Raw genomic sequence first — 25,926 nt, 5'->3', positions numbered from 1 at the left:
GCTTTACATGTGGTAACTGTTTTATAAATAGCTTTTAGATTTTTTTATCCCTGGGATGAAATCTAAGAGCCTGGGAATCTTAAAGTGTGGGTGCTTAGCTGAGTAGATTTGCTGATCTGTTTAACACCCAGTGTTGTATTATGTTTATGACTCATAATCTGTTGTGTTTTTATCATCTTAGGCCAATAGAAACCTGTCAGTAGGACCTGTGTGTCCCCCTCCCTATTCCCACACTATAGGCCGATTTGCCTCCCGTGTACTTACTGAATTTGGGAATTCCAGGGAAAGTGTAGTAGCTAAGAGGATAGGGAGGTTTTTTCCCTTCTCTAGGGTCTGAGCATGTGTTCTAGAGGAAAAGAGATGTTTGAGCTTTTTTGCTTTAGGAGAAAGAATCCCTTTAACATGGATATAACAAAATGAATTTAGGCCAGCAAGATAGCTCAGCAGGTAAAGGTGCTTGCTGTAAAGCCTGATATCAGGAGTTGGAGCCCCAGGACCCACATAGTAGAAGCAGAGAACCAGCTTCTGTAAGGTGTCCTCTGGCTCCCACCTGTGATATGTGCATACATACAAACATACACACAAAATTAAAAAAAAAATTGTACTGTATCAAGAGCAGAGTGATGTGGTATATATCATACTCCAGGATTTAAGTTTATTTTAAACTCAAAGTTATTACTGAATTAGATAAGAGGTCTGTTTTCCATTAAAGAGATAAAATATTGTTTGTTCATTTTTTGAGATAGGGTCTCACTCTGTAGTCCAGCCTGGCCTTGAACTTGTGATGATTCTCCTGCTTCAGCCTGTGGAGGCTGGGATCGTAGGAGTTAGCCACTATGCTATTCTCACTGTATATTTTTAAAATTTATCTAATTTTATTTTATATGCATTGGTATTTTGCTTGCATATATGTCTGTGTGAGGGTGTCAGATCCCCTGGGACTAGAGTTAGACAGTTGTTAGTTACCATGTGGTTGCTGGAAATTGAACCCAGATCCTCTGGAAGAGCAGCTAGCACTCGTAACCTCTGAGCCATCTCTCTAGCCCCTCATTGTGTATATTTAATCCAACAAATAATAAAGTATGTTAATCTTCACTTAATTGAATTGTGAAAAGCTACATAGAGCTGTAGTTCGAACTAATTTGCTCAAAGAAAATGAAAATTAAAAAAAGTCATGTTAAAAAACAAATCCTGGGGACTGCTGGGATGAGGAAAAGTGGATTGTGCCCCATTCCAGCCCAGAACTCAAGCGCTCCCACTGTTTTGTCCTGTGTGTCCTGTATTTCCACTTGTACACCACCCGCACCACCTGCACAAGAAATAGTAACTAGATGTAACTTTTTAAAGACATTTTAACTTAACCAATTTTTAATGTATTATTGAAGCCCTACTTCGTTGTAAGGACTAGTATCAATGTTACCCTCATTGATAAGCACATATTTGACTTTTAGTGTGAATGTATAGACTGCAGAATATGGTTTTAAAGTGCTGGAATTAAAGGGCACACGCCTTTAATCCCAGCACTTAGGAGGCAGAGATAGACAGATTTCTGAGTTTGAGGCCAGCCTGGTCTACAGAGTGAGTTCCAGAGCTGTACAGAGAAACCCTGTCTCAGATAAAAAAGCAAAACAAAAAAACAAAACAAAACAACAAAAAGAATACCTTTTATTTATTTTTGACAGAGTCATATATATATGTGTGTATATATATTTAATTCCTTTAGTGTCTTTAGTATTTTAAAGAAAAAGCCAATAATTTTTATTAGTTGGCTAATACAAAGTACTGGGTGTTATTATGGTAGCCTCTCCTTTCTCCCGTCCCACTAAAACCTACTCCCTACTCCTTGCTGCTCTCCATTCTTCCCCCAGCAAGCCCTCTTCTGCTTCCATGGCACATACATTCCATTACCCTCTCTTTTCTCCTGCCCTCTAAGGTCTGTTGTTAACCACTCCATGATCCCATTGCTGGTTATACACATGCATGCCCAGAAAATTTAGGCTCACATTAAGAGAGTACTGTATTGGGCATTTTGATCCAATTTGTTTCATTTAAGGTGATTTCCAGTCTCATCCATTTTCCTGCAAATATGATTTTTTTTACAGGTAACTAGAATTGTAGTGTGTGTATATATCACATTTGTTTTATTCTGTTCATTTGGCCCATGTGTCTGGTTCTGAGCCATGCTGGCTCTGATGTGATCCTCCAGCGTGACTCTTTCTACTCAGGATCACTTTGACTAATATGAGGACTTTTGTGCTTCCATCAGCGTTTTAGAGTTGTTGTGCTAGTTCTATGAAGAATATCATTGTAGTTTTGATGGAGATTGTACTGAATATATAGATTATTTCCAGTCATGTTTTTATACTATCAATTCTGCCTATCTTTGATCATGGAAATACCATTTTCTTGTGTCTTTTTTTCCTTTAGTTTTTTTTTTTAAAGTTTTCATTTATTTTCTAAACAGCTATTGTGAATGAGATATCTTTTCTCATTTCTATCTTGACATGTTCATTTTTCATGTATAGAAAAGCTACTAATGGGCCAGTGAGATGACTTTAGTAAAGTCAGCAAGACCTGTGTGGTGGAAAGACGGACCTGATGTCCTTAAGTCATCGTCTTTCCCCACACATGTGCTATGGTACATGTGCACACACAGTGTAAAAGAAAAGCTACTGATTTTTTTTTTTAAATGTTGGTAATCTAATCATCCAATTTGTGAAAAGTTTTTCAGCCTGAGAATTTTCTGATGGAGTCTTGAGGGCCTTTTAAGTACAGGATCATGTCCTTATCAGAGAATAGGAATAATTTAGACTTCTTCTTTTCTTTCTTTGATTCCTTTTTTTTCTATAGACTTTGAGCCCTATATTGAATAAGAGTGGGGATAGTTGGCACCCTAGTTTCAACCCAGAGTGTATAGGAAATAGCTCTTAGTTTTTTCCAACTTGGTATAATGTTGGCTACAGGCTTATCATATATAGCTTTTATTATGTTGAAGAACGTTTCTTCTGCTTTCTTCAGGACTTTTATCATGAAGGGCTCTTGAACTGGAAATACTGTTTCTATGTCTGTTGGGATAATGATGTGATTTGTGTTGTAAGTCTGGTTTTATGTTGCATCATATCGCTGGCTTGCTTACATTCTGTTGAATATATCCTAGAGTTCTTGGAAGCTTTGCTCATACTTACTTTTTTTCTTTTTATATGTCAGGTCTACCCGGACCTCCATTCTTGATATTTTCTTGTCTTCCGAAGATAGTTTCCACAATGTTTTTCATTTAGTTAACTTATTTCCAGAATTTCTACTTAGTTTCTTTGCAGAATTCCTTTTTTCTTTTCTTTTCTTCTTCCTTTTTTTTAAATTCCTTTTTATTTATTCTCTTATATATTCCATCCTGACTGCATTTCTCCCTCCGTCCCCTCCTCTCAGTCTTTGTCCCCACCTCCCCTTTTCCCCAGTTCCTTCTTCCCCTTTATCTCCCCTCAGAAGAGCAGGCCTCTTTGGGACATCAACAAAATATGGCATAACAAGCTATGATAAGACCAGGCACATAATCTCACGTAAAGGCTGGACAAGGCAGCCCAGGAGGAAAATGGTCCCAAAGGCATCTGGAAGAATCAGAGATTGCCACCATTGCCACTGTTAGGAATCCCACAAGAACACACAGTGTATATGCACATGACCTAGGTCAGACCCTTAAAGGCTTCCTGATCTCTTGCGCACTTGAGTTCCCAGTCAATTAATTTTGTGGTTCTTGAGGTATCCCTGACCCCTCTGGTTCCTCTGATCCTCCTCATCCTCTGAAGGACTCCCTGAGTTCCACCTAATGGAGCTAATGACCAGGGGACTCTGCATCTGCTCCTATAAGTTGCTGGTCTTTTTTTTTTTTTTTTCCCAAGACAAGATTTCTCTGTGTAGCCTTGGCTGTCCTGGAACTCACTCTGTAAACCAGGCTGGCTTCGAACTCAGAAATCCGCCTGCCTCTGCCCCCCAAGTGCTGGGATTAAAGGCGTGTGCCACCACTGCCCGGCACTGGTCTTTTTAAAATATGCTTATGCTAGGCTTTAGTCTCAGCACATCATGCAGGCATGACAAAGTAGGTTGGAGGTTTTATTTTTGGGTTGCTGTGCTAATCCCTCCACTGGTTACAGAAGATGGCTGGTTCAGGCTCCAACTTCCCTTACTAGGAGTCATTCCATTGCATAAGGTTTCTACCTGGCTCCTGAAATGACCCCAATTCCAGTCATCTCTTCCAGTATTGTCTCCCTGCATTCCCAACTCCACCTGATTCCCTCCTGTTTCCATTCTCACCTGTCCCCAGTCCACCCAAGAAGTCTATTCTAGTTCTCCTTCCTGGAAAGATCTTGCGTGTGTATCTGTGTGTACGTCTATGTCTCTCCCACCCTACCTCCTAGTGCCCTCCTTGTTACTCAGATTCTCTGGGTCTATGGATTGTAGCATGGTTATCCTTTACAGCAAATATCCACTTATAAGTGAGTACATAACATGTTTGTCTTTTTTGTTCTAGATCACCTCACTCGGGATGATTTTTTTTTTCTATTTGCATTTATTTTCCTGTAAATTTCATTCATGATGCTTTTTTCTTTTTTCTTTTTTTTTCTTTTTTTGTTTTTCGAGACAGGGTTTCTCTGTGTAGCCCTGGCCTGGCTGTCCTGGAACTCACTCTGTAGACCAGGCTAGCCTTGAACTTAGAAATCTGCCTGCCTCTGCTTCCCAAGTGCTGGGATTAACTGCATGCACCACCATCTCACGGCCATGATGTCATTTTTTAAATAGCTGAGTAATACTCCATTGAGTAAATGCACCACCTTTTTTTTCTTTTTTAATCCATTCTTTGGTTCAGGGACATATAAGTTGTTTCCAGTTTCTGTCTATTACGAATAAACCTGTTATGAACATAGTTGACCAAGTGTCTTTTTGATAGGATGGAGCATCCTTTGGGTTTATGCCCAGAAGTGGGTCTTGAGGGAGATTGATTCCTGATTTTCTTAGAAAATGCTATATTGATTTCCAAAGTGGTTGTACAAGCTTGTGCTCCCACCAGCAATGAACTTTGTTCCATATCCTTGCCAACATGAGCCATCACTTGTGTTTTTGATCTTAGCTACTCTGTAAGAGAGAATCACAATGTTATTTTGATTTGCATTTCCCTAATGGCAAAAGATATTGAATATTTTTTAAAGTGTTTCTCAGTTATTTGAGATTTCTCTGTTGAGAATTCTGTTTTGATCTGTACCTCATTTTTTAATTGGATTATTTAGTTTGTTGATATCTAGTTTCTTTTTTTTTTTTTTTTTTTTTTTTTTTTTGGTTTTCTGAGACAGGGTTTCTCTGTGTAGTCCTGGCTGTCCTGGAACTCACTCTGTAGACCAGGCTGGCCTCGAACTTAGAGAAATCTGCCTGCCTCTGCCTCCCAAGTGCTGGGATTAAAGGCGTGCACCACCACTGCTGGGCAAAACCGCTCTTTCTTTTTTTATTTGTTTTTTTGAGACAGGGTTTCTCTGTGTAGCCCTGGCTGGCCTCGAACTTGGAAATCGGCCTGTCTCTGCCTCCCAAGTGCTGGGATTAAAGGTGTGTGCCACCACTGCCCAGCTTAGTTTCTTGAGTTGTTTATATATTTTGGATATTAGCCCACTGTTAGATATAGAGTTGGTAAGATCTTTTCCTATTCAGTAGGCTGCTGTTTTGCTCTATTGACAGCGAGTGTCCTTTGCCTTACAGAAGCTTTCCAGTCTCATGAGGCCCCGTGTATTAATTATCTTGATCTTAGGGTCTGTGCTGTTGGTGTTCTTTTCAGGAAGTCGTCTCCTATAGCAGTACATTCAAGGCTATTTCCTCATTTTCTCTTTTGTCAGGTTCGGTGTTTGGTTTTATGCTGAGGTCTTTAATACGCTTGGACTTGAGTTTTGTGCAGGGTGATAGATGTAGATCTATTTGCATTCCTTTATTTGGTGATATCCAGTTATACAAGCAGTGTTTGTTGAAAATGCTTTTTTTTTCCATTGTATTTTTCTGGCTTCTGTATTAAAAAAAAAATTAGGTGTCCATAGGTGTGTGGACTTATGTCTGGGTCTTTGATTTGATTCCATTGATCAACCTGTCTGTTTTTATGCCAGTCCCATGCGGTTTTTATTACTATAGCTTTGTAAGTAGTACAGTTTAAAATCGGGGATTGTAATACCTCTGGATGTACTTTTATTATATAGGATTGTTTTAGCCTGGATTTGTTGTTGTTGTTATTGTTGTTGTTGTTGTTTTATTTTGTCTTTCCATATACATTTGAGTATTGTTCTTTCAAGGTCTGTAAAGTATTGGAATTTTGGTGGGGATTGAATTGAATCTGTATGTAGCTTTTGGTAGGATGGCCATTTTTATTACGTTGATGCTACCAGTCCATGAGCATAGGAGATCTTTCCATCTTCTGGTATCTAATTCAATTTCCTTCTTCAAAGACTTAAGTTTTTATTACACAGGTCTTTCACTTGTTGGTTAGTTACCCTAAGGTATTTTATATTATTTGTGGCTATTGTGAAGGGTGTTATTTCCCTGATTTCTTTCTCAGTTTGCCATTTGTATATAAGAGTACTGGTTTTTATTTTTTTAGTTAATTTTCATCCAGTCACTTTGCTGAAGGAGTTTATCAGCTATAGGAGTTCCCTGCTAGAATTTTTGGGGTCGTTTATGTATTCTACCATATCTTCTGTGAATAGCAATACTTTGACTTCTTTCCCAATTTGAATCCCCTGAATCTTTATTTAGTTTTCTTAGTGCTCTAGCTATAACTTCAAATTCTCTTATTAAATAGATATGGGAAGAGTAACAGCCTTGCAGAAATTCCATTCCTACCTCACCAGTTAGTTACCCCTTGTCTCTGGTGTGTGTGGGATTAGTTCTTTCCATGCTTAGAGTTTCATGTGATTGAGGCCCTGGGGGTATGGAAGGCCTAGCCACCCATGATCAATTACCTCTGTCCTATAATCTCTTCCTACCTGCACGAGGAGACTGCAGTAAGTTCAGCAGCACACTTGCTGGCTTCTATTTCTCTCACCCAGGCATGGTGGGGCTGATTCCTTCCAGGCTATTCACTTCAGGGCTCTGGTGGAGTCTCTGCATGAGGCTCCTCTGCTACACTTCTGCCTCTGTCACCATAGCCATTGTTGCCCAGGCCATATCTCCATTGACTGTGTCTAGCCCCTGATCAAGTCTCTTCTCTAGCTCACTACTATTGCAGTGCTGCGTGGGTCACTCCCCCAGCAGATGCTGCTCATTCAGTGTGTGCCTTGCAGAAGTCTCAACTTAGTCTTTATTCTTTTTCTTCAACACTCTCTTACAAAGAATTTATTGTTTTTATCCTAGTTACTTCCTGTTACTGGGTTGCAGAGGATGTTGCTAATCCACACCTGCTTTGTATTTATAGTCTTAAGTATCTAATCTGTAGGGGTGTGTGTGTGTGTGTGTGTGTGTGTGTGTATGTGTTTAGGCTGAGATTTAAAAACTTAATGTAAATAGTACTTTATTAAAGAACAAAACATTCTTTATTATTGTATTTTTTCTGTAGATACACTCTGTGCAGTTCTAGAAAGAGACACACTGAGTATCCGAGAAAGTCGACTTTTTGGAGCTATTGTACGTTGGGCAGAAGCAGAGTGTCAGAGACAACAACTGCCTGTGACATTTGGAAACAAACAGAAAGTTCTAGGAAAAGCACTCTCCTTAATCCGGTTCCCACTGATGACAATTGAGGAATTTGCAGCAGGTAAGGCTGTAACTTCACGAATTTGAAACTATTTCCAGAGCAAAGAGTAAGAGTAAGCTGTGACTTACTGAGTGCTAGCTACATAATAAATATATTTGTGTGTGATTTCATTTAATTCTCAAAAGAGCTGTTCAAGATAACATCTACATTTTATAGATTAAACTAGAGAAGATTAAGTGCCTTGCCCAAGGTTATAGGTACAAGTCTTTTTGGTCTTTATGGTTTCAATTTCTGATTAAAATGAGACAGATCTCATTTTCAGTTTCTGCTGTATAACTAGCACTTATCTAGTAGTTTACAAGCAGAGGTCCTGATACATTCTTTATTTTCTGACAGAACTTTGGGTACCAGGAATGTACATGATGCAGATAAAACGATCATACATAGAGAATAAAATAATAAAAATTAAAAATTTTTTATTTCATATAAAAATTCATATACATGTCATTTGATATACAACGTAAATGCTTCTATTGGGCATATATAAGTAGAACTACTATGTTGAGCATTAATATTTTAGCATTAGTTTATCCTGTCATTTTCCCAAAGTGGTTAAGTCCACATTGAAGATCAAATTTAAGACAATTAAGTTCAGTCTGATTGTTGATGTAGCATTCTTCTCTTAACACTTTTGATCATTATGGTTGTAGTTTGCTCTCTATCACTGCGATTAAAGACCAAGATCAAAAAGGACTTGGGGAGGAAAGGGTTTCTCTCATCTTACAGCTTGGAGTACTTCCCCAGCATTTACATGGTAGTAGGTTTAACCCATAGCAACAAAAACAGTTCTAATTTTGTAGTACAGTTCTTTTTTTTTTCCTCATCAGATGTGATTATAGGTATATGTTTTAATTTTCAAATATTTGAGATTTTAATTCCTTCTCATTCTTGGATAGTCAAAACACCTATTTTTTGTTTGTTTGTTTGTTTTTGGTTTTTGGTTTTTTTGAGACAGGGTTTCTCTGTGTAGCCCTGGCTGTCCAGGAACTCACTCTGTAGACCAGGCTGGCCTTGAACTCAGAAATTGCCTGCCTCTGCCTCCCAAGTGCTGGGATTAAAGGTGTGAGCCACCAACACCCAGCTCAGAACACCTATTCTGTACCATTTTAGTCCTCTGAAATTTGTTGAGACTTGTTCTATGTCCCAACACAGCCAATCTTAATAAATATTGATGTATGATAAAGTGAGTGTATAGTAAACTGTTGAGTACAGAAAAATCTTGTATCTACAAAATACTTTCGGAAAACACTGCTCAACATTTTAACATATCTACCGTTTTCTACTGTTTCCTTTTGTCAGTTACTAGGAGACATAGGTTCAAGGGTTTGGTTTTGGTTGAAAATATGTTCCTACTTGGTTCCATAAATCGTTTTCTTTAAGATTCTATTAGGTACATTAGATTTTATATTACTTTTATTGGATTTATCTCTTTATCTTTACTTTATATCCCACTTTAAATTTAGTAAAGCTTATTTTACATCTTTGATACTAATATAGTTTTATAACCTTTTTAGAAGAGCTTTTTTGTATCCTATATTTTCTAAGGATTTATTTTTGTTATTTTTAGTTGTATGTGTTTGAGAAGAGGTATGTGCATAAGAGTGCAGGATCCCCTTGGAGCTGGTGACATGGGCAGTCATGAGGTGTCCTCATGGGGACTGGGAATCAAACTGGGTCTCTAGAAGAGCACTCAGGTGCTATTACTTATAGCCATCCTTCCAGAGTTATATTCTTTATTTTCCTCATTTTAAGTAGGTTTTCATTATCTTTGTATGCCAGTTATGTTTTTGTAAGCTGCATTTTTTTAAGGCAGCCAGTTCTATAAACATCGCCTTTGACTTGGTATATCTGATTACATTTAAAAATTCTTGGTACATATGATTTACCATCTTGCTGCATGTTCCTACATGTTGACTCAGCTGTGGGTTTTGTGGTGGATTTTGTTTGTTTATTTCCTTTTTTTTGTTTTTGTTTGTTTGTTTTTTTCCGAGGGTTTCTCTGCCTAGCACTGGCTGTCTTGGAACTCACTCTTATAGACCAGACTGGTCTCTAACTCAGAGATCCGCCTGCGTTTGCTTCCCAAGTGCTGGGATTAAAGGCATACGCCACCACTGCCCTATTTCCTGTTTCTTATCCTTTTTCTTTTGGAGGAACCAAGTGATTTCTGGTATTTTGTTCTCTATTTGCTTCTTAAACATTCTTTTACTATCTTGTTAGTGAAAAGCAAAAGAAGGTTAGCAATTTTAATGAGAAATTAAGTATTTTTTTACTATTCTTTTGGTGGGTTAATTGATAATACACAAATCCTTTCTTATGAGATTTTAAAATTAAATCTTAAAAATTAAAGATTATAAATTAAACTTTCCCATGCAGTACAAAAGGCTTTACTAATATTTTATTCTCTTCAGTGTTTGGTGCCATTTCATGTATTTTTATCTCTTCATATATTTTAAAGCGTGTAAGATGTTATTTTAAAAATGAATGGTCATAGACTGGAGAGATGGCTCAGCGGTTAAGAGCAGCTCATGCTGTCTTTCAGAGGATCTGAGTTCAATTCCCAGCATCCACATAGTGGCTCACAACCATCTATCTATACTGGGATCTGATGCCCTCTTCTGGTATGCACGAAGACAGTGTACTCATATACATAAAATAAGCCTTTAAAAAAAATCAATAGTCATTTAGATTACCTGTAAATTCAACCTTTCTGATGACTGCTGTGCTCTGTCCTGGATCATTTCTGTCAAGCTAAACAATTAGTATTTTCATAGTAGTTATGAAAATACTAGTTCAAGAGTCTTTCAACTCCTTTTCCCCTCTTCATCTGCAAATATCTTCTCCTCCTTTCACTTTGCAAGAATTTACTTCAGTTGGGTAATTATCATCTACTATTTAGATGTAATCTCGTTTCCTTGGCTTTCATTATTTCCATTGGCCGGGCTTATTTTTAGAAGGATGCATACCTTTTCTCTGGTACTTGTAGGATATATATATATTTTTTTTTATTATTATGTTTGCTTTCTTTTTTTTTAAAGATTTATTTATTTTACGTGTATGAGTACACTGTAGCTGTACAGATGGCCATGAGCCATCTTGTGGCTGCTGGGAATTTAACTCAGGACAGCCTCGCTTGCTCTGTCCCTGCTTGCTCCTATGTAATACACTGCAGCAGTCTTCAAACGCACCAGAAGAGGGTGTCAGATCTCATTACTGGTGGTTGTGAGCCACCATGTGGTTGCTGGGATCCGACCTTCGGAAGAGCAGTCAGTGCTCTTATCCCCTGAGCCATCTCACCAGCACCTATGTTTGCTTTCTAGTAGGTTGTTTTTATATTCGGTGTATCCTTTTACATAATAGACCTGAATTTTTTGATTTACTTCTTAATTTTAGTGAATGTTATTTTACCTTCGAGAAGCTGTTAAATGCTTTTCATGACATGAAGACTTTCTTTTTTGTTGTTTTTTGGATTTTTTTTTCCCCCAAGACATGGTTTCTCTGTATAGCCCTGGCTGTCCTGGAACTCACCAATGTAGACCAGGCTGGCCACAAACTCAGAAATCTGCCTGCCTCTGCCTCCTGAGTGCTGGGATCAAAGGCGTGGGCCACCCATGCTCAGTGAAGACTTCCTTTTTTTCAGTGAAGGAAAATCCTCTTGCCATAGGCTTTTGAATTATCATGCATTTTAACCTTAAAAGGTGTGTGTGGTGTGATGCAATGCACAGTAGGTAGAGGCCAGAGGTTAGTCATGGCTGTTGTTCCTTAGGAACAATCCCTAAGATATTAAGACAGTTTTTTGGGGACAGCCTCTTACTTGGACTGTGTGTGGCTTTTATGTGGGTGCTGGGGATTCCACTTTGCAGAGTAAGGAGTCTCTTCAGCCCTCATCCATAAAATTCTAGTCCATCTGGAGGAAGATGAGTTTTCATCTTCATCCCTTACTTCATCATTCATAGGTGCTGTTCTGTTTCTTATGACCTTCCTTCTCTCCCTCTTCCTTGCTCGTTTGCTTTATACTCTTTCCTTATCCACAGATTACAAAGTAGTAAAGTTTGCATCATGTATATTGAGCAATACATTTTGTCATTTTGTATATATATATATATTTTAAGTATTTGTTTGAGTCAGGGTCTCACTATATAGCCACTGTGACTGAGAAATTGCTATGTAGAGTATGCTGATCCTGAGGTTACAGAAGTTCAGCTGCCTGTATATATGAAGTTCCAGGATTACAGGCATGTGCCACCATACCTGGTACTTACACTGAAATTTTAAAAAAATTGTGTTTTAAAATTAGTAGGCTTCCTAATCCAAAATTATAGTATTTTGAAGTCTTCTGCTTCTATTTGCTTTGCAAAGGCTCTCCTGCCCTCTTTATGGGGGAACAGCATTAATTCTGTAAGCTTAAAGTACTCTAATAAGAGACAGTGGCCTGGAAATTTTTACTATATGTGGTTGTCTGTTTTCACAGCTTTCCCAACCATAGTTCTCACCTTCTGCTCACTTCTAAACTTTAGAAATAAAGCATTATTCTGTCTATCTGGGCTGAAATGTCCCTTTGTTCAAATTTATAGCCTCAGACAAGTATTAAGTGGGAGATGGAAGGTCACTGGTACCTGTCTGACATTGGAGGTGATTTACCATCAGAGAGAATGATTCTTTGGTGAATAGAAGTCTGTGGTACAGGGGAGTGGAGTTCCATCTAAGCCTTCACTTATCTTAACACATTCTTTCAGGTTTGCCTCAAAGGGATTGACCAAAACTTCAAATGTATGCTAAAATGTTATATGCTAAGTTTATTTTCTACTTTTCCAGGTCCTGCTCAATCTGGAATTTTGTCAGATCGTGAAGTGGTAAACCTCTTTCTTCATTTTACCGTCAACCCTAAACCCCGAGTAGAGTACATTGATCGGCCACGATGCTGCCTCAGAGGAAAAGAGTGCTGCATCAACAGATTCCAGCAAGTGGAGAGCCGCTGGGGTTACAGTGGGACAAGTGACCGGATCAGGTACCTGTCGGAGTGTGGGCGTGGCATGGGGTGCAGGGGACAGCTAGTGGTTAGTCTATCCTCTTGTGAGAGGTAGTTAACAAGTATTTTATTTTATAGTTTGCTTGATACAGGATGAGGCCAAAGCTGCACACAAGAAAAAATAACTGTTTTTAGCAAATAAGAGTAGGAATAACTAATTTAAGTATTTAGTCCAAGTAAGTAGAAAATGAACATAGAAAGAGCCCAAGAGAAATTAAATAGGCAAGTGAAAAAAGTAGTGAATTAAAAGAAGGAAAGTTGATCAACTCGTAATCTGTTTTTCTTAAAAGATTAACAAACAGACCATCCTAGAGGCAGTTCTTTAAATTCATATTTAGAAATCAAAATGCGACTATCATATGTTGAAATTTTTACTTTAGTTCTGGGTTTATTCTATGCTAATAAATTGAACATCTTGATGGAATGGATCATTTTATAGGCAAATATAAATTATCAAAATTGACCGAAGAAGAAAGCCTGTGTAGACCAATTACCCTGGGAAGAATTAAGTTATCAGAGAACTGTCCATTCACAAAGTTTTTACAGGTGAGTTTTTTATCCAACATTCAAGGAACAGTTTTCCTTGAGCACTGAAAGAGGAAAACACCATGTGGTTAATTACTGAAGGAAGCAAAATTTAGATAAGAGTTTAACAAGATATATTCTAGCTGAGCCTCACCATATAGAGGAAATTGTACGTATCCACTCTACCTTAATGGGACAGTGCTGTAAGAACAAATAGTATGTGTTTGGAGAGTCAAGAAGTAGGTTAGTAATACAGCTCACCACAGTGGGAGACCACAGGAACAGTGTTCCAGTAGGCAGCAAGACTCTTGGTGGGTGGGGGATGCATTTGATAAAAACTTACCTTTGTACCTGGTGATAATATTAATAGGTTAAATTGTTAACATTTCTCTAACAATGATAGACTATGGAAAAGAAATTAAAAATCCAGCTAGAGATATCTACCAGCTTTACTGAGTTTCAGTGGTGATGATTGCAGTCATAAATTAGACCCCTATAGAATCAGAAAGGAAGAGGCCTTTCCCATTAATTCTGGGTGTACATTAGTATATAGCTCTCGGAAGCTTAGTTTTTCTGTAGTGAATATTTTGTACTTCTTTTACCGACTTGAAATTCATAGTGTCACAATTTAGGGGATAAATGGCATATCTTTAATATAAAGGAGAAATAAATAAATATAGCTGATAATAAAATGTAAAGAGAAATATTGAAGCTGATAGTAAAATTAGTACTTCAATATATAGACTGGGTAAGATACTAGCCAGCAAACTGAAGTGAGCATCTCTCAATAGGTACTCATGTGTCAGCTACAAAGGGTGCACATGTTTATGCTTTACGTTCCAATATTCATTTTTCCATACCTGAACTTATCTCCTGCGGAAAGCTATTTGGAACTCAAAAGTCATTACTCAGGTTTTGAGTTATTTTCTGCCAGAGGCTTTAGTTGTGTGTTCTCAGGCAAGCTGAAGCTCTGCCCTCCTAGTTGAGCTTTCCTGCACGGGCAGAAAAGATAAGGGCAGGGCGGAGCAGTGCAGACACCACTCTGGCCTGGATCTAATGGACCAGGGGAAACAGCTCTTAGTAGGGCAGCCTTGGAATGAAGATAACACTGTAGGATGAGTTGTTTGTAGGATTGTAGAGAAAGGGTGGCTATGTCTTCACGTGTAACAAACACGCGTATGGGTAGAAAGCTGTGTGTATGAATTTACACACAACTACCCATGGCAACAATAACTATGTAAGAGTTTCCTTTACATATATGGGTCCTTGCCTTTTATGGAAGTCAGTGAAATTGTATTTAAATGTCTTTAGTTTTTAAATAAAATATGACTATAGCTAATAGTCACAAACAATTTCCTTTTATGAATTTGGAGATTCTTGGTTATAGGAATCTGTCCTGTACATCACAGGAATTGTAGCATCACTGGTGTCTTGTGCCTATAAACCTTAGGGTGGAGGAAAAAAAACCTATTGGAACTGATAAAAGAATAGATGCTGCTTAAAATACGATAAAATAAAAAGGCCTCAGTTACAGAAATGAAAAGTGGCAGTTGTACAGTGATGTAAACACTTAGTGCACTCAGCTGTACACGGAATGACTAACGTGGTACAGCTCACATGTGTACTGCCACAGTACAGAAACCCAAGACTTTACATGTTTAAAGAATTGAGTTATGTTGAGTAAATAACTTGCAAGAATATATTTTACTATATTGCAGTAAATTGTATATTATGCTGAATAGTACTGTAATAGAATAGACAAACTCTGAAATGTCTTGCAAATAGTACTATCTAGAGAACTTTGATTTGAATCACATTTTTATAGGGATAAATTAACTTTCCAAATTACCATGAGTGTCTTAGAAAATTCCTTCAGAAGTCCCATGTGTTTGGTAAGGGAGTTGCCTAACAAAATATACTTAATCTGGGAGAATAAATTCTCTTCTAAAAAGAGAGGACCAGCTCAAATATGAAAAAGGATAATGGGTCTATAAGAAGTTTTCTATGAAACACACTATCCAGGTCAGAAACCCTGAGGCCTGATGAGTAGTTAGAATTGGATGAAAGAGAGGGAAGGATTACCCAATTAAAGTTTTAACATGAAACAAAAATGAAACTTGAACATACTACAACAGATGATGAGGATTATCTGCCTCTCTTAACTTGGAATAAATTATAGCTTGATTCCACATGACTAAATAATTTTATGTTTAAAATCAAAAAATAAATAAATAACATGTTGAAACTTCTTTGAAACAGTTTAACAAATATCAGAAGGCCTAGGAGTGTGCTTTGATTCTTCATCAGTGCTACTTCTGGGATTTGTTCTAAGGAAGTAACGAAAGCCTTATAAAACAATTTTGCTCTAAATCACACACTATCATAGACTTAAAAACTGCAGTTAAATAACTTAAATTATCCAAGGAATTGGTTGATTGCAGTGAAGCGATAGTCATTTTTACTGTTTTACATGATTAAGAATTTAAATTATAGAGTCTGATAATGGTTTTTAATATAGTTCATAGAAAGGAGTTGACAGAATTCACTTCTGGTTTTACAGGATGCTTCAAATGCTTTCTCACTTTCTTTTGTGCTGAGAAATGACTACTACAGAACCTAGGCACATTCTCTCCTACCGAGATCCATAGCTGGGCAGCTTTCTGATAGGTAGGTAGGTAGGTAGGTAGGTAGGTAGGTAGGTAGGTAGGTAGATAGGTAGGTAGGTAGATAGATAGATAGATAGATAGATAGATAGATAGATAGATAGATAGATAGATAGGTAGATAGATAGTTCAAATTTGGAACATTGGTCTTAATGATTAACATATTCATGAGAGAGATTTGGATAAGTGCAGCACAGAATCAGCAATTATAATAAAAGTAGTTATTCGTATGTATTTTCAGGATTGCTGTCGACAAGCATCTGCATAAGACTGTTCAATTGATTGTTGTTTTATATCAAACAACTTTTATAATACTCATTTTTACTGTTACAATATTTTATAAAGTTTAAAGAATATGATAAAAAAAACCCAAAAGGTATGGCAGGTATTGAAGGGGGGGTCTCTGGAAGGAGTTGGGGTACAAAAGGGAAAGAAGAATGTGATATAATTCTGTATACTTAAAACATGTTTTTAAATGTTAACAAATTCAGATAAATTGAAATTATGTATCTTTTCTCATAATGCAATAAAACTTAAATCAATAAAAATTAAATAAAAGTAGTTATTTAGGTTACAATCCTTTGATTGTACAGAACAAATCCTACTTGAGTTCTTCTTCAGATCACATTAGGTTTTGTGGACAAAGATGACATTTTCAAAATTGTTTTTTATGATATATTTTTTTTAAGTAAAATTCAGGTAATACTTTTAAAAAGCTATAACCTTCAAAATATGAACACTTAGAGAATTGTTTCTGTTATTTTGTAATGTGCTTCTTTCTCACAGGTTCACAGTTAACAGAAGAATCTCTGTAGTTGGATTTGGTTTGTATGGATCTATTCATGGGCCCACGGATTATCAAGTGAATATACAGGTACTCCCCTTTTCTCTTAGCATCCTGGGATGCAACAACAACTTTTCAGTAAACAATTCATTGTGATTGTCAAAGGCATCAGGAAGCACCAGTAGTATTTTAAACCATTTCTGTTTTGTGATTGTTGTAAAGTAAAAAAATCCAGTTTCGGGAAATTTAGGTCCTTTACAAAAGTATTAGCATACGGAACTATCTTGTGTTTTATTTTGACAGGGTCGCACGGAGGATGGTCTGAACTTGTCATCCTTCTTTTGTCTTTGTAGTACTGAGACTACAGTTGTAGACTACAGATTAGACACCATGCCTAGTCTGGCCATTCTTTTTAGGGCTGCTTGGCCTCAGTTCTTTGAGATAGGGCACACATGTGCAATTGGAAAGAACATGAAACACCTCCTCTGTTCCATCCTTCCAAGAGATCTGCTGCTTTCCCTTGGGTTACATACCCTGTCAAGTATAGTTATTTTGGAAAACAAATCACTTATGCAATGCTCTGCACCAATTTTATGCATAAAGTATAAAAGTAAGAAAAACATGTCTCAAGGTTTTATCAACAGAACAAAAGCATGCCTCGTACATGCTAACCACTGTATTCTTTTTAATAGTAAAATCTTTGAACCTTGTAATGAAATGCATGCTTTTAAAATGTTGCTACTTTATATTCTTTGTGACTAAAAGCAATTTCTGTGACAGCCAGAAACAAAGGAAAATTCATTTTTATGCTGTTTTTGAGTATGGGGTGAATTATGTTTATATATGCAGAGGTACATGTTAATGTACATGAGTGCATGTAGAATCCAGAAGAAATCCTGGGAGTCATTCCTCGGGTGCCATCTACCTTTATTTGAAGACAGTCTGTCACTATCCTAGAACTCACTCTGTAGAGCAAGCTGGCCTTGAGCTCAGTGCTAGGGTGTTGGGAAACTTAACGAGAACTTCATGCTGTACAGCAGGTACTTTACCCACTAACCCACTTCTCCAGCACCTGCTCAGTTTTATCAGAGCCATCCTGAGGACTTTTTCTTTTTTTCTCTTCAGAAACAATGGTAACTCAATCTCTCAGTGCAACAACTAAAACCTAATCTTGTAAGCCTTATTAAAATCTGATCCCTCTAGTGGCAGATCCTTTTGGATCTGCCATGATTCTTGGAAACTCTAGCAGCTACATCTTACCCCTCTGCTGTCCTGGTTCCCAAGACAGGATTTCTCTGTGTAGCCCTGGCTGTCCTGGAACTCACTCTGTAGACCCGGCTGGCCTTGAACTCAGAAATCTGCCTGCCTCTGCCTCCCAAGTGCAGGGGTTAAAGGTGTGTGCCACCACTGCCTGGTGGTTCCCAACTTTTTATTTTCTTACTTGTTTTGTGTGTGTGTATAAGCATATGTATGTGCAACGTGTACATGTAGGAACCTGAAGAGATCACAGGAAGCATTGGATTTCCGGGAAAGTGGAGTTAGAGACAGTTGTAAGCCATCATGTGGATAATGGGAACTGAACCTAGTCCTCTGAAGAGATACTAAGTTTTCTTAACTGCTGAACCACCTCTCCAGCTCTTAGGTCCTTATCTCAGAAACTTGTGGCATAGAAAGGAAAGTCTGTAGACAGAGATGGCATTTTCTATGTGAAAGTTCATCTTTATGTGCTTGCTTTGTTGGAGATACACTTTACCTTTCATCTAAAATGACAGCCATGCACATCTCAAGAGACTCCTTTGACTCAGCTATATTAACAGATGAAAGTACTAGAGACTTGTGTAATAGAAGGGCATTTTTGAAAGTTGACCCTTATCTCCCTTGCCATTAGCTATGTGGATTAAGGAAAGATAGTGACTGTTAGGACTGTAGCATGTTACGTACGTCACATACACAGTCCATCTCAACTCCCCAAAATTCTATGGGGCAGCAGTACTGACTAGGAAGTAATGTAAGTCGATGGTAATCAACACAAGAAAGTGTTAAAAATTAATCTGTATGCTGATATTGATACCTCATATTGGTATGTCCTCTTTTTTTATTGAACCTGGTAGTAGATATTTGAAGGGTATGTTCACTGAGTGTGTGGTAGATGCCTTTTTCCCAGCCCTTGAGAAAAGGCAGCCAGAACTACATAGTGAGACCTTGTCTTTAAAGAAACAAACAAACAAAAACTTGGGAAGAAGGCAAGTTATATTAATAAATGATACATGTCTTAGTTTTCATAGACTGTACATACCTGTATAACTAATGCCTAGTCAAAGAATAAGACAGAACAACATCTAGAACTCTTAGTGATCCTTCTGCCCTCCCCTACAGAGGAAACACTATTCTAACCTTAGCTTTAGATAGCTTTTGTTCATTTCATTGTTGTTTGCTAGAATGCTGGCAGAAAGGCAGGCTTGTGAGGTAAGGGTGCCCTTGCACCCTGCAAGTACTGTTCCAGGGATGGAAGCCCTTCTAATCACTTGATAAACTATGACTTGAACTTATCAAGCTGTCTTCCATGAAGCTTCAGCCCTCTTCAACAGAGAGTTAACTCTTTGTTGTCCTTAATATCTGAACTGGCACTGCCAGCTTGTTTCCGGTTGCCTAGGCCCTTCTGGAGGCTGTCATTAGTGCTGTTTACCATTTGGCACATATGATAGAACTAACTGAACTTATTCACAGATGTGATAATACATTTAAGGACATTTTAATTTCAGTAAATATTGAAACTGAAAGTGTTGAGATTATTGTAGGAATAAGACATGGGCTAAACAAGGAGAACAAATTCTCCCCCTAACATAGCAAGGCCACATTCTAAAGTTCATACACCAAACTCTACTTTTTTTTTTTTTCTGGAATCCTTCTTCTGTAGCCAAGTGTTGCTTGATGTCTTTCCTATTCTTGTGATATGTGAGTTAAAGAGCCATTTTCTGATCATCATGTGCTTTAAAAATCTTTGATAATTAAAAGTAAGTAGAGAAAAGTTACACACTATGTCAGTTTCTAAAAGCTTCATATTCTTTCCCACAAGACTATTACAGTTTAACTTAAATGTAACTTCTCTTTTAAAAAATCACAGATCATTGAATATGAGAAAAAACAAACTTTGGGACAGAATGATACTGGCTTTAGTTGTGATGGGACTGCTAACACATTCAGGGTCATGTTCAAAGAACCTATAGAGATCCTGCCCAATGTCTGTTACACAGCATGCGCAACACTGAAGGTAAGAGCCACTCAGCCTCACAGGCTGTACCCATTATGCACTCAGGAGGCTCCTGGCTTCCATGTTGTAGAGTCACTGGCATGGTAGCCTCTTAGAAAGGGGATTGGGAACCAGAGCTAAGATGCTCTAGTATATTAAGTGCTGCTCAACACTAGTCTGTTCTGAGAGAAAAGTTCTTTCCAAGAACTTCCTCTTCGTTTAAAGGAAATTGAACTTTCAGTTTTTTTCTTAAACCTTTTTCACTGTTGTTAATGGCCGAACTTCATATTGTTATTAAAATTGTTTTTAAGCTAAACCCTCATATTTCATTAAATGGCTGCATGAAATTATATACTGAGTCTATAATGAATAGGGTAGAGCATTAGACAAATCAGAACACACGAGTGTTTCTTAACTGACAGTGACTTAACTGTTTATTTTCATTTAGGGCCCAGATTCTCACTATGGCACAAAAGGACTGAAGAAAGTAGTGCATGAGACCCCTGCTGCAAGCAAGACTGTTTTCTTATTTTTCAGTTCCCCTGGCAATAACAATGGCACATCAATAGAAGATGGACAAATACCAGAAATCATATTTTATACATAATCTAGTGTTCACCATTCAGTCTACTCTCAAAAGCATAAACAACTGGCCACAAGTAGTTTGAATGTCTTGAGTATTTATAATTATAGATTAAGAAACATTTTAGTTTCTTAGAAGTAAAATAGTTAATTTAAATCTCTGCATGATTCAAAGGCAGACTTTCCTTTTCTTGTAACTCTCGAAGCAGAGAGAACCAGGTTTGTGTGTAAATTGCCATCTTTTCTGCTTCGTCTTGTGTGATTTCGTAGATCCGCTGGCTCATGATCTTTCAGTAGTTTGGGAATTGAGAGATTCTTGTCATAAATAGCAGATGTGAGTGTTTGGTTTTTTTAGACCTTTGTTTTAACTGTTTTGAAAGTTAGATGGGTGAGTATTTCTACAGAATTCTTTTTAACTCAAATAACTAATTTCAGAAAATTAAAAAAACTGACTTTATATTTGGGGTTCTCAAATATCTGGTCATTAGCTTTTGGAATAATGCTAAAAGTAAGCCTAGAAAACACTCAAGAAAAGTTCCAGTGCATTTACAGAGAAGGTGTTTTGTAACAGTATAGAAGTGTATCACAGTACTGTTTTAAAGCTGGAAGTGGAATTTGTATAAATTCACAGTGTGACATAGACTGATCTAAAGGAATGATCTGAGATGGATTCTTTATCCTACCCCACTGAGCCTGTCGTGGGTGTTGCCAGTAATCCCAGATGGTTGAAATATGACAGATGCCAACAGACGACCACTTCAGCACTGCATGCCCTTATACAGCAAGAAGCGGGATAGAGTACCAAGATCCCTAACAGCTGCATTGACTCATAAATCTGTCCAGCCAGTCACTCCTGCTGAAAAGGAAGGAGGCTTTGTGTCACCTACATAGTTCTACCCAAGAAGTGAAAATGCTTGATGTTTGTGACCTCATTGATGTGACTGGCAGATCTATAGTAAGAGTGGATCAAAAGGATATTTGGCAGTGTGACATTTCTACATTTTTATATAAAGCAGATTTTTAAAATACAAGTAAGATAACATTTTCCCCTTGAAAATGATTATCTTACCAAAAAAAAAAAAACCTTGTATAATTAAGCGTAAGGTATATCAGTTTATCAGATAGTTATGGAAAATTATTAAAAAATAAAAATTCTTTTAAGTATCAACTTAAGAATTTTTCTAAATAGGATATAAAAGTTTTCATCCAAAATAATATTTTGTATTTTCAAGAGGGCAGGGAGGTGATGTGTTGGTGGCTAGGATCTCTTGAAGTCATTGAAGAAAGGGAACTGTTTTCAGTCTGTTCTGGTACCATGATCTTAGGGGCATAATCCTCAGTTAGCTGAAATGCCCACGGAATGTGTGATTCTGCTTAACTGATGTAAAGACTATGTGTAGTAACCATTCCTTAACCAGTATTGCATGCCAGGGGTAAGTTAGTGCTTTTGGACATTTGGGGCATTCACATGCCTTGTGTTTTACTGAACAACTGTAACTGAATGTAGTCATGGAAGGTACAAGATACGGAACCACTCACTGACATTGGGACATCACCTGGAATTTTTAAAATAAATTTATCCTTTTTGTTTACCTATTTTTTTGTCACTTCTCTTTTTCTCTAAAACTTGAATGCGATACTACTTTGGAACAAAAGTTCCAGTTAATTATTTTATGCACTTCTAACTTTAACTAACTAAAACTTACAGAGTTGGGCAGGGAATAACTCAGAGGGACAGCAGTTGCCCAGTGTAGTGGTTTGAGTAAAGATGCACCCACCCTGGAGGCTCATGGGGCAGCGCTATTAGAAGTTGTGGCCTTTGCACACCATCATGCTTCCCACTATGACGATAGTGGACTAAACTCTGAACTGTAAGCAAATCCCAATTAAATGTTTCTTTTATAAGAGTTGCCTTGGTCATGGTGTCTCTTCACAGCAATAGACAGCTTGAATTCATTCCTAGTTCCAAAATGCCAGTCATTGCAGCCTGAGTGATTACTGTGCACTGGCCTTTGCACTAAGTGTGTTACATACATTCTTGCTTGTCACTGCATCATTATGCATTGGTATTACAGTGCCCAAACAAAGAAGTTAATAATTAGAAATTCTACTACGTGATACTGGATACGATTTAAAGTAATTTTTATGCCCCACTCTATTGAGCAGGAAAAATGCTTTGTTAGAGTTGTCAAAACAGCCAGGTGGTTGTGGTGCACACCTTTAGTCCCAGCACTGGCAAGACAGAGACAGGTGGGTCTCTTGAGTTTGAGGCCAGCCTGGTCTACAGAACAAATTCCAGGAGAACCAGGACTACATAGAGAGACCTTGACATAATAATGATAATAATAATAGGGCCGGAGAGATGGCTCAGTGGTTAAGAACACTGACCGCTCTTCTAGAGGTCCTGAGTTCAATTCCCAGCAACCACATGGTGACTTACAACCATCCATAATGAGATCTGATGCCCTCTTCTGGGGTGTCTGAAGACAACTACAGTGTACTTACATATAATAAATAAATCTTTAAAAAATAATAGTGTTGTATAGTATTTTACAATTACATAAGACAATTATATAATGTATATATTATATAATATATTATTTCACTAACCTGTACCTATTATAGAATATCAATACATTTAAAAAGTATTCCTTTAGTGGTAGTGCATGCCTTTAAACCCAGCACTTGGGAGGCAGAGGCAGGTGGATTTCTAAGTTCGAGGCCAGCCTGGTCTACAGAGTGAGTTCCAGGACAGCCAGGGCAGTATTCCTTTAAAACTGCTAATCTAGTACCTACCCAACAATTTAATATGGTATTTTCACTTTCAAACATATTTTAGGTCAAAATGAAGTTTTAGGAAGACATACATTTTCAAAGGAAAAAATGCTTATAGAACAGTAATAGAGCATATCAGCATCACTTAACTGTCCCTCTTCCTAGTGCCTTCTTCAGCCTTTTGCCCCTGTTCTTATCCTCACATTGAAAAGACGAGAGGGAACCACAGCATTTATTCTTCCTACATGCCAAATAAAACCCTTAACTCCATTGTCAAATCTAAGATCAAGTCTTAAGATTTTTTTAAAACCTAATTTTACATTGGGTTTCTGCCATTTGGATCACAGACCCTGTTCTTTCCATTGGGGCAGGTGGCTGTGTGACTGACTGAGGGAGGGTTCCTGTTCTTTGTAGCTGGTGATGAGACTCTCTGGAGGTACCTACCTGTGGAAGAGGCTGAAGGGTTCTTAGAGGGCATTTCTTCCCTCTCCTGTACCCATCCAGCTACATGCCAGGCACCATCGGAAATTCACCAGCCCATGTTCCCTCCTTTAAAAAAAAATTGTCAAGTCTCTAGAGCAGTGGTTCTCAACCTTCCTGATGCTGTGACCTTTTAATACAGTTCCTCATGATGTGGTGACTCCCAATCATAGCATTACTTTTGTTGCTACTTCATAACATTTTGGTACTGTTATGAATCATAATGTAAATATTTTTAGGGAGAAGTTTGGCAAAGGTGGAGACCCACACTGGTTAAGAACCACTGCTCAAGAGGGTATGGTGATTTCACCTCAAAATTCACCAAATACTACAGTATAATTTTGGCTCCACTTTGTGCCTCTATTTGTAATTTACTTCAAAAAAATAGGTGTGGTTTAACACCTGAATCACCTGAGTCTTAAGGCTTTAGCCACTTTTCTCATGGCCACACCACATAACTTGTCATATGGAAATGGTGTCTCTGGGAGAGTAAACTGAGACGTCCCATTCTGATCCCAACCTTTAGTGGCTGTTTTCAGCACTCACATTCCAGTCTCACCTGTTTCTGAATCTGAATGCTGCGGTCCTTTGACATTTGTCATATTCTCTATCTTCCTCCTAAACCTCCCGTCTCCTCTCTACCCTCCCTCCCCTCTCCTCTCACTGACACAGGTCTCTGATGCTTTGATTATGTACCAGGTAGCTCCTTAACTATTCCACTTGGATGTCTCCATTTCAAACCTAATGTACCCCCCAAAACTCCCCTTGGACTCCCCAAACTGCTTGTTAGCTCTAGACTTGGGCATCTTCAGATGATTTTTCCCTATCACAGATCATTCGGGTCCCAAAGATCCTCAAAATGGTTACAAGCCATCTCCCATTTAGGTAGCCGATCTTCCTATCTCTGGGCATATACTGTCTACCAGTCCCTAACGTTAGCACTTGGCATTGATTTGCCTCAGCTCCAGTCTCACCAGAGGTGGTATTCCACTCCACAGTGGATATTCCACTCCACAGTGGATCTCCTCTCCTTTCACACTGCCCTGTGAGAATTGCCATGGTGCTGCGTTGGGGAGGCCAGCACCGAGGCTGGCTGCTCTTGTCAATCCTAAGGACAGGTGACAACTTTCCCTCTGCTGACAAAGATGGCTCACCACTGGATCACACCCCGAGGCTGGCAGGTTGGAAAGGAATGAAAACAGCGCCATCTCGGGGCGAGGTGGGGCTCTACGGTGCGGGCCAACGCGCACGCCGCTTCCGCCCGTGACGTGCGCAGGCGCACCGGACACTTCCGCCACGCTGCCGACCTCCTAGGAGGCTGCGGGTTTGGGATGCTGCAGCTTGCTGTAGGTCGCTGTGTTTGGCCTCTGTTAGACTCCTGTGTGATTCCACAATGCCTAAGAAAGCCGGTGCGACAAGCAAGGCCAGTGGCAAGCCTGGTGTTGTGGAGAGGGTGGGCCACGGGGCTACACTGGCGGGGAACAGAAGCAGCGCCTGGAGGGCGGAAGACCTCCCTTCGGGTCCAGGTCTGAGACTTCTGGGTCGCACATTAGCTCGCCATAGGAACCCTGAGTAGGCTCCACTACGCACCCGCTGACCTCCGTCTTTGCTCCCGCACTCTGAGGGTTACACTTCCTGGCAGGCTATGCGTTCTGCCTCCCAAAGGTTGCAGATCGCTTCCTTCTGTCAAGGAGCCAGCACTCCCTTCCCTAATCTCTTGTTTTCTGACGCTGTGATCCCAGCCCCTTGAAGACAGGAAGTATGAATCCTTATTCCTCTTCATACCCACTGTCTGCATACTGCCCTGGAAGTTGTTTTCTGATTTCTGTTGTTAGACGGCATTTAAATGCCAGTCATTGTTCTTTGTGCAACAGACTCCTCACCCACTGAGTTTTGGGATGCATTGGACATAAAGATGATTAATAAATGGCCCTTCTCTTGAGAAATAGAAATTATAAAGCAGACTATGGGAACAAGTCCTAAGCTAGCCAAGAGATCTGAATAGCACACACACCTACACACACAGACACAGACACACACTCTGTTTCTGTGCCTCCCCTCCCCTCC

At 38.6% G+C, this 25,926-nt stretch overlaps 2 protein-coding genes across 3 annotated transcripts in view; both read left to right on the top strand.

Annotated features, from left to right (window-relative positions):
* The window catches only part of Btbd1 (BTB domain containing 1), a 36,185-nt gene extending 13,985 nt beyond the window's left edge, over positions 1 to 22,200 (top strand). Inside the window, exons 4-8 of the mRNA XM_031387194.1 lie at positions 7,577 to 7,774; positions 12,587 to 12,779; positions 16,775 to 16,862; positions 19,897 to 20,043; positions 20,471 to 22,200. Of these exons, the coding sequence (XP_031243054.1) occupies positions 7,577 to 7,774; positions 12,587 to 12,779; positions 16,775 to 16,862; positions 19,897 to 20,043; positions 20,471 to 20,629 (785 nt within the window). The 3' untranslated portion in view covers positions 20,630 to 22,200. The remainder of the gene's footprint in view (positions 1 to 7,576; positions 7,775 to 12,586; positions 12,780 to 16,774; positions 16,863 to 19,896; positions 20,044 to 20,470) is intronic.
* Positions 22,201 to 25,140: 2,940 nt separating this feature from the next.
* Positions 25,141 to 25,926, top strand: part of CUNH15orf40 (chromosome unknown C15orf40 homolog) — a 6,122-nt gene continuing 5,336 nt past the window's right edge. The window contains exon 1 of one of the 2 annotated variants that reach the window (XM_031387189.1): positions 25,141 to 25,282. In XM_031387189.1, coding sequence (XP_031243049.1) covers positions 25,253 to 25,282 — 30 coding nt within the window. In that variant the 5' untranslated portion in view covers positions 25,141 to 25,252. Of the gene's footprint in view, positions 25,386 to 25,926 lie in introns of both variants that reach the window. The other variant, XM_031387188.1, reaches the window with a different exon arrangement.

The sequence above is a fragment of the Mastomys coucha genome, unplaced genomic scaffold, assembly GCF_008632895.1.
Source record: "Mastomys coucha isolate ucsf_1 unplaced genomic scaffold, UCSF_Mcou_1 pScaffold21, whole genome shotgun sequence".
NCBI classification, from domain to species: domain Eukaryota; kingdom Metazoa; phylum Chordata; class Mammalia; order Rodentia; family Muridae; genus Mastomys; species Mastomys coucha.
The sequence above is the reverse complement of the archived record's forward strand: the minus strand, read 5'-3'. Positions and strand labels throughout refer to the sequence as shown.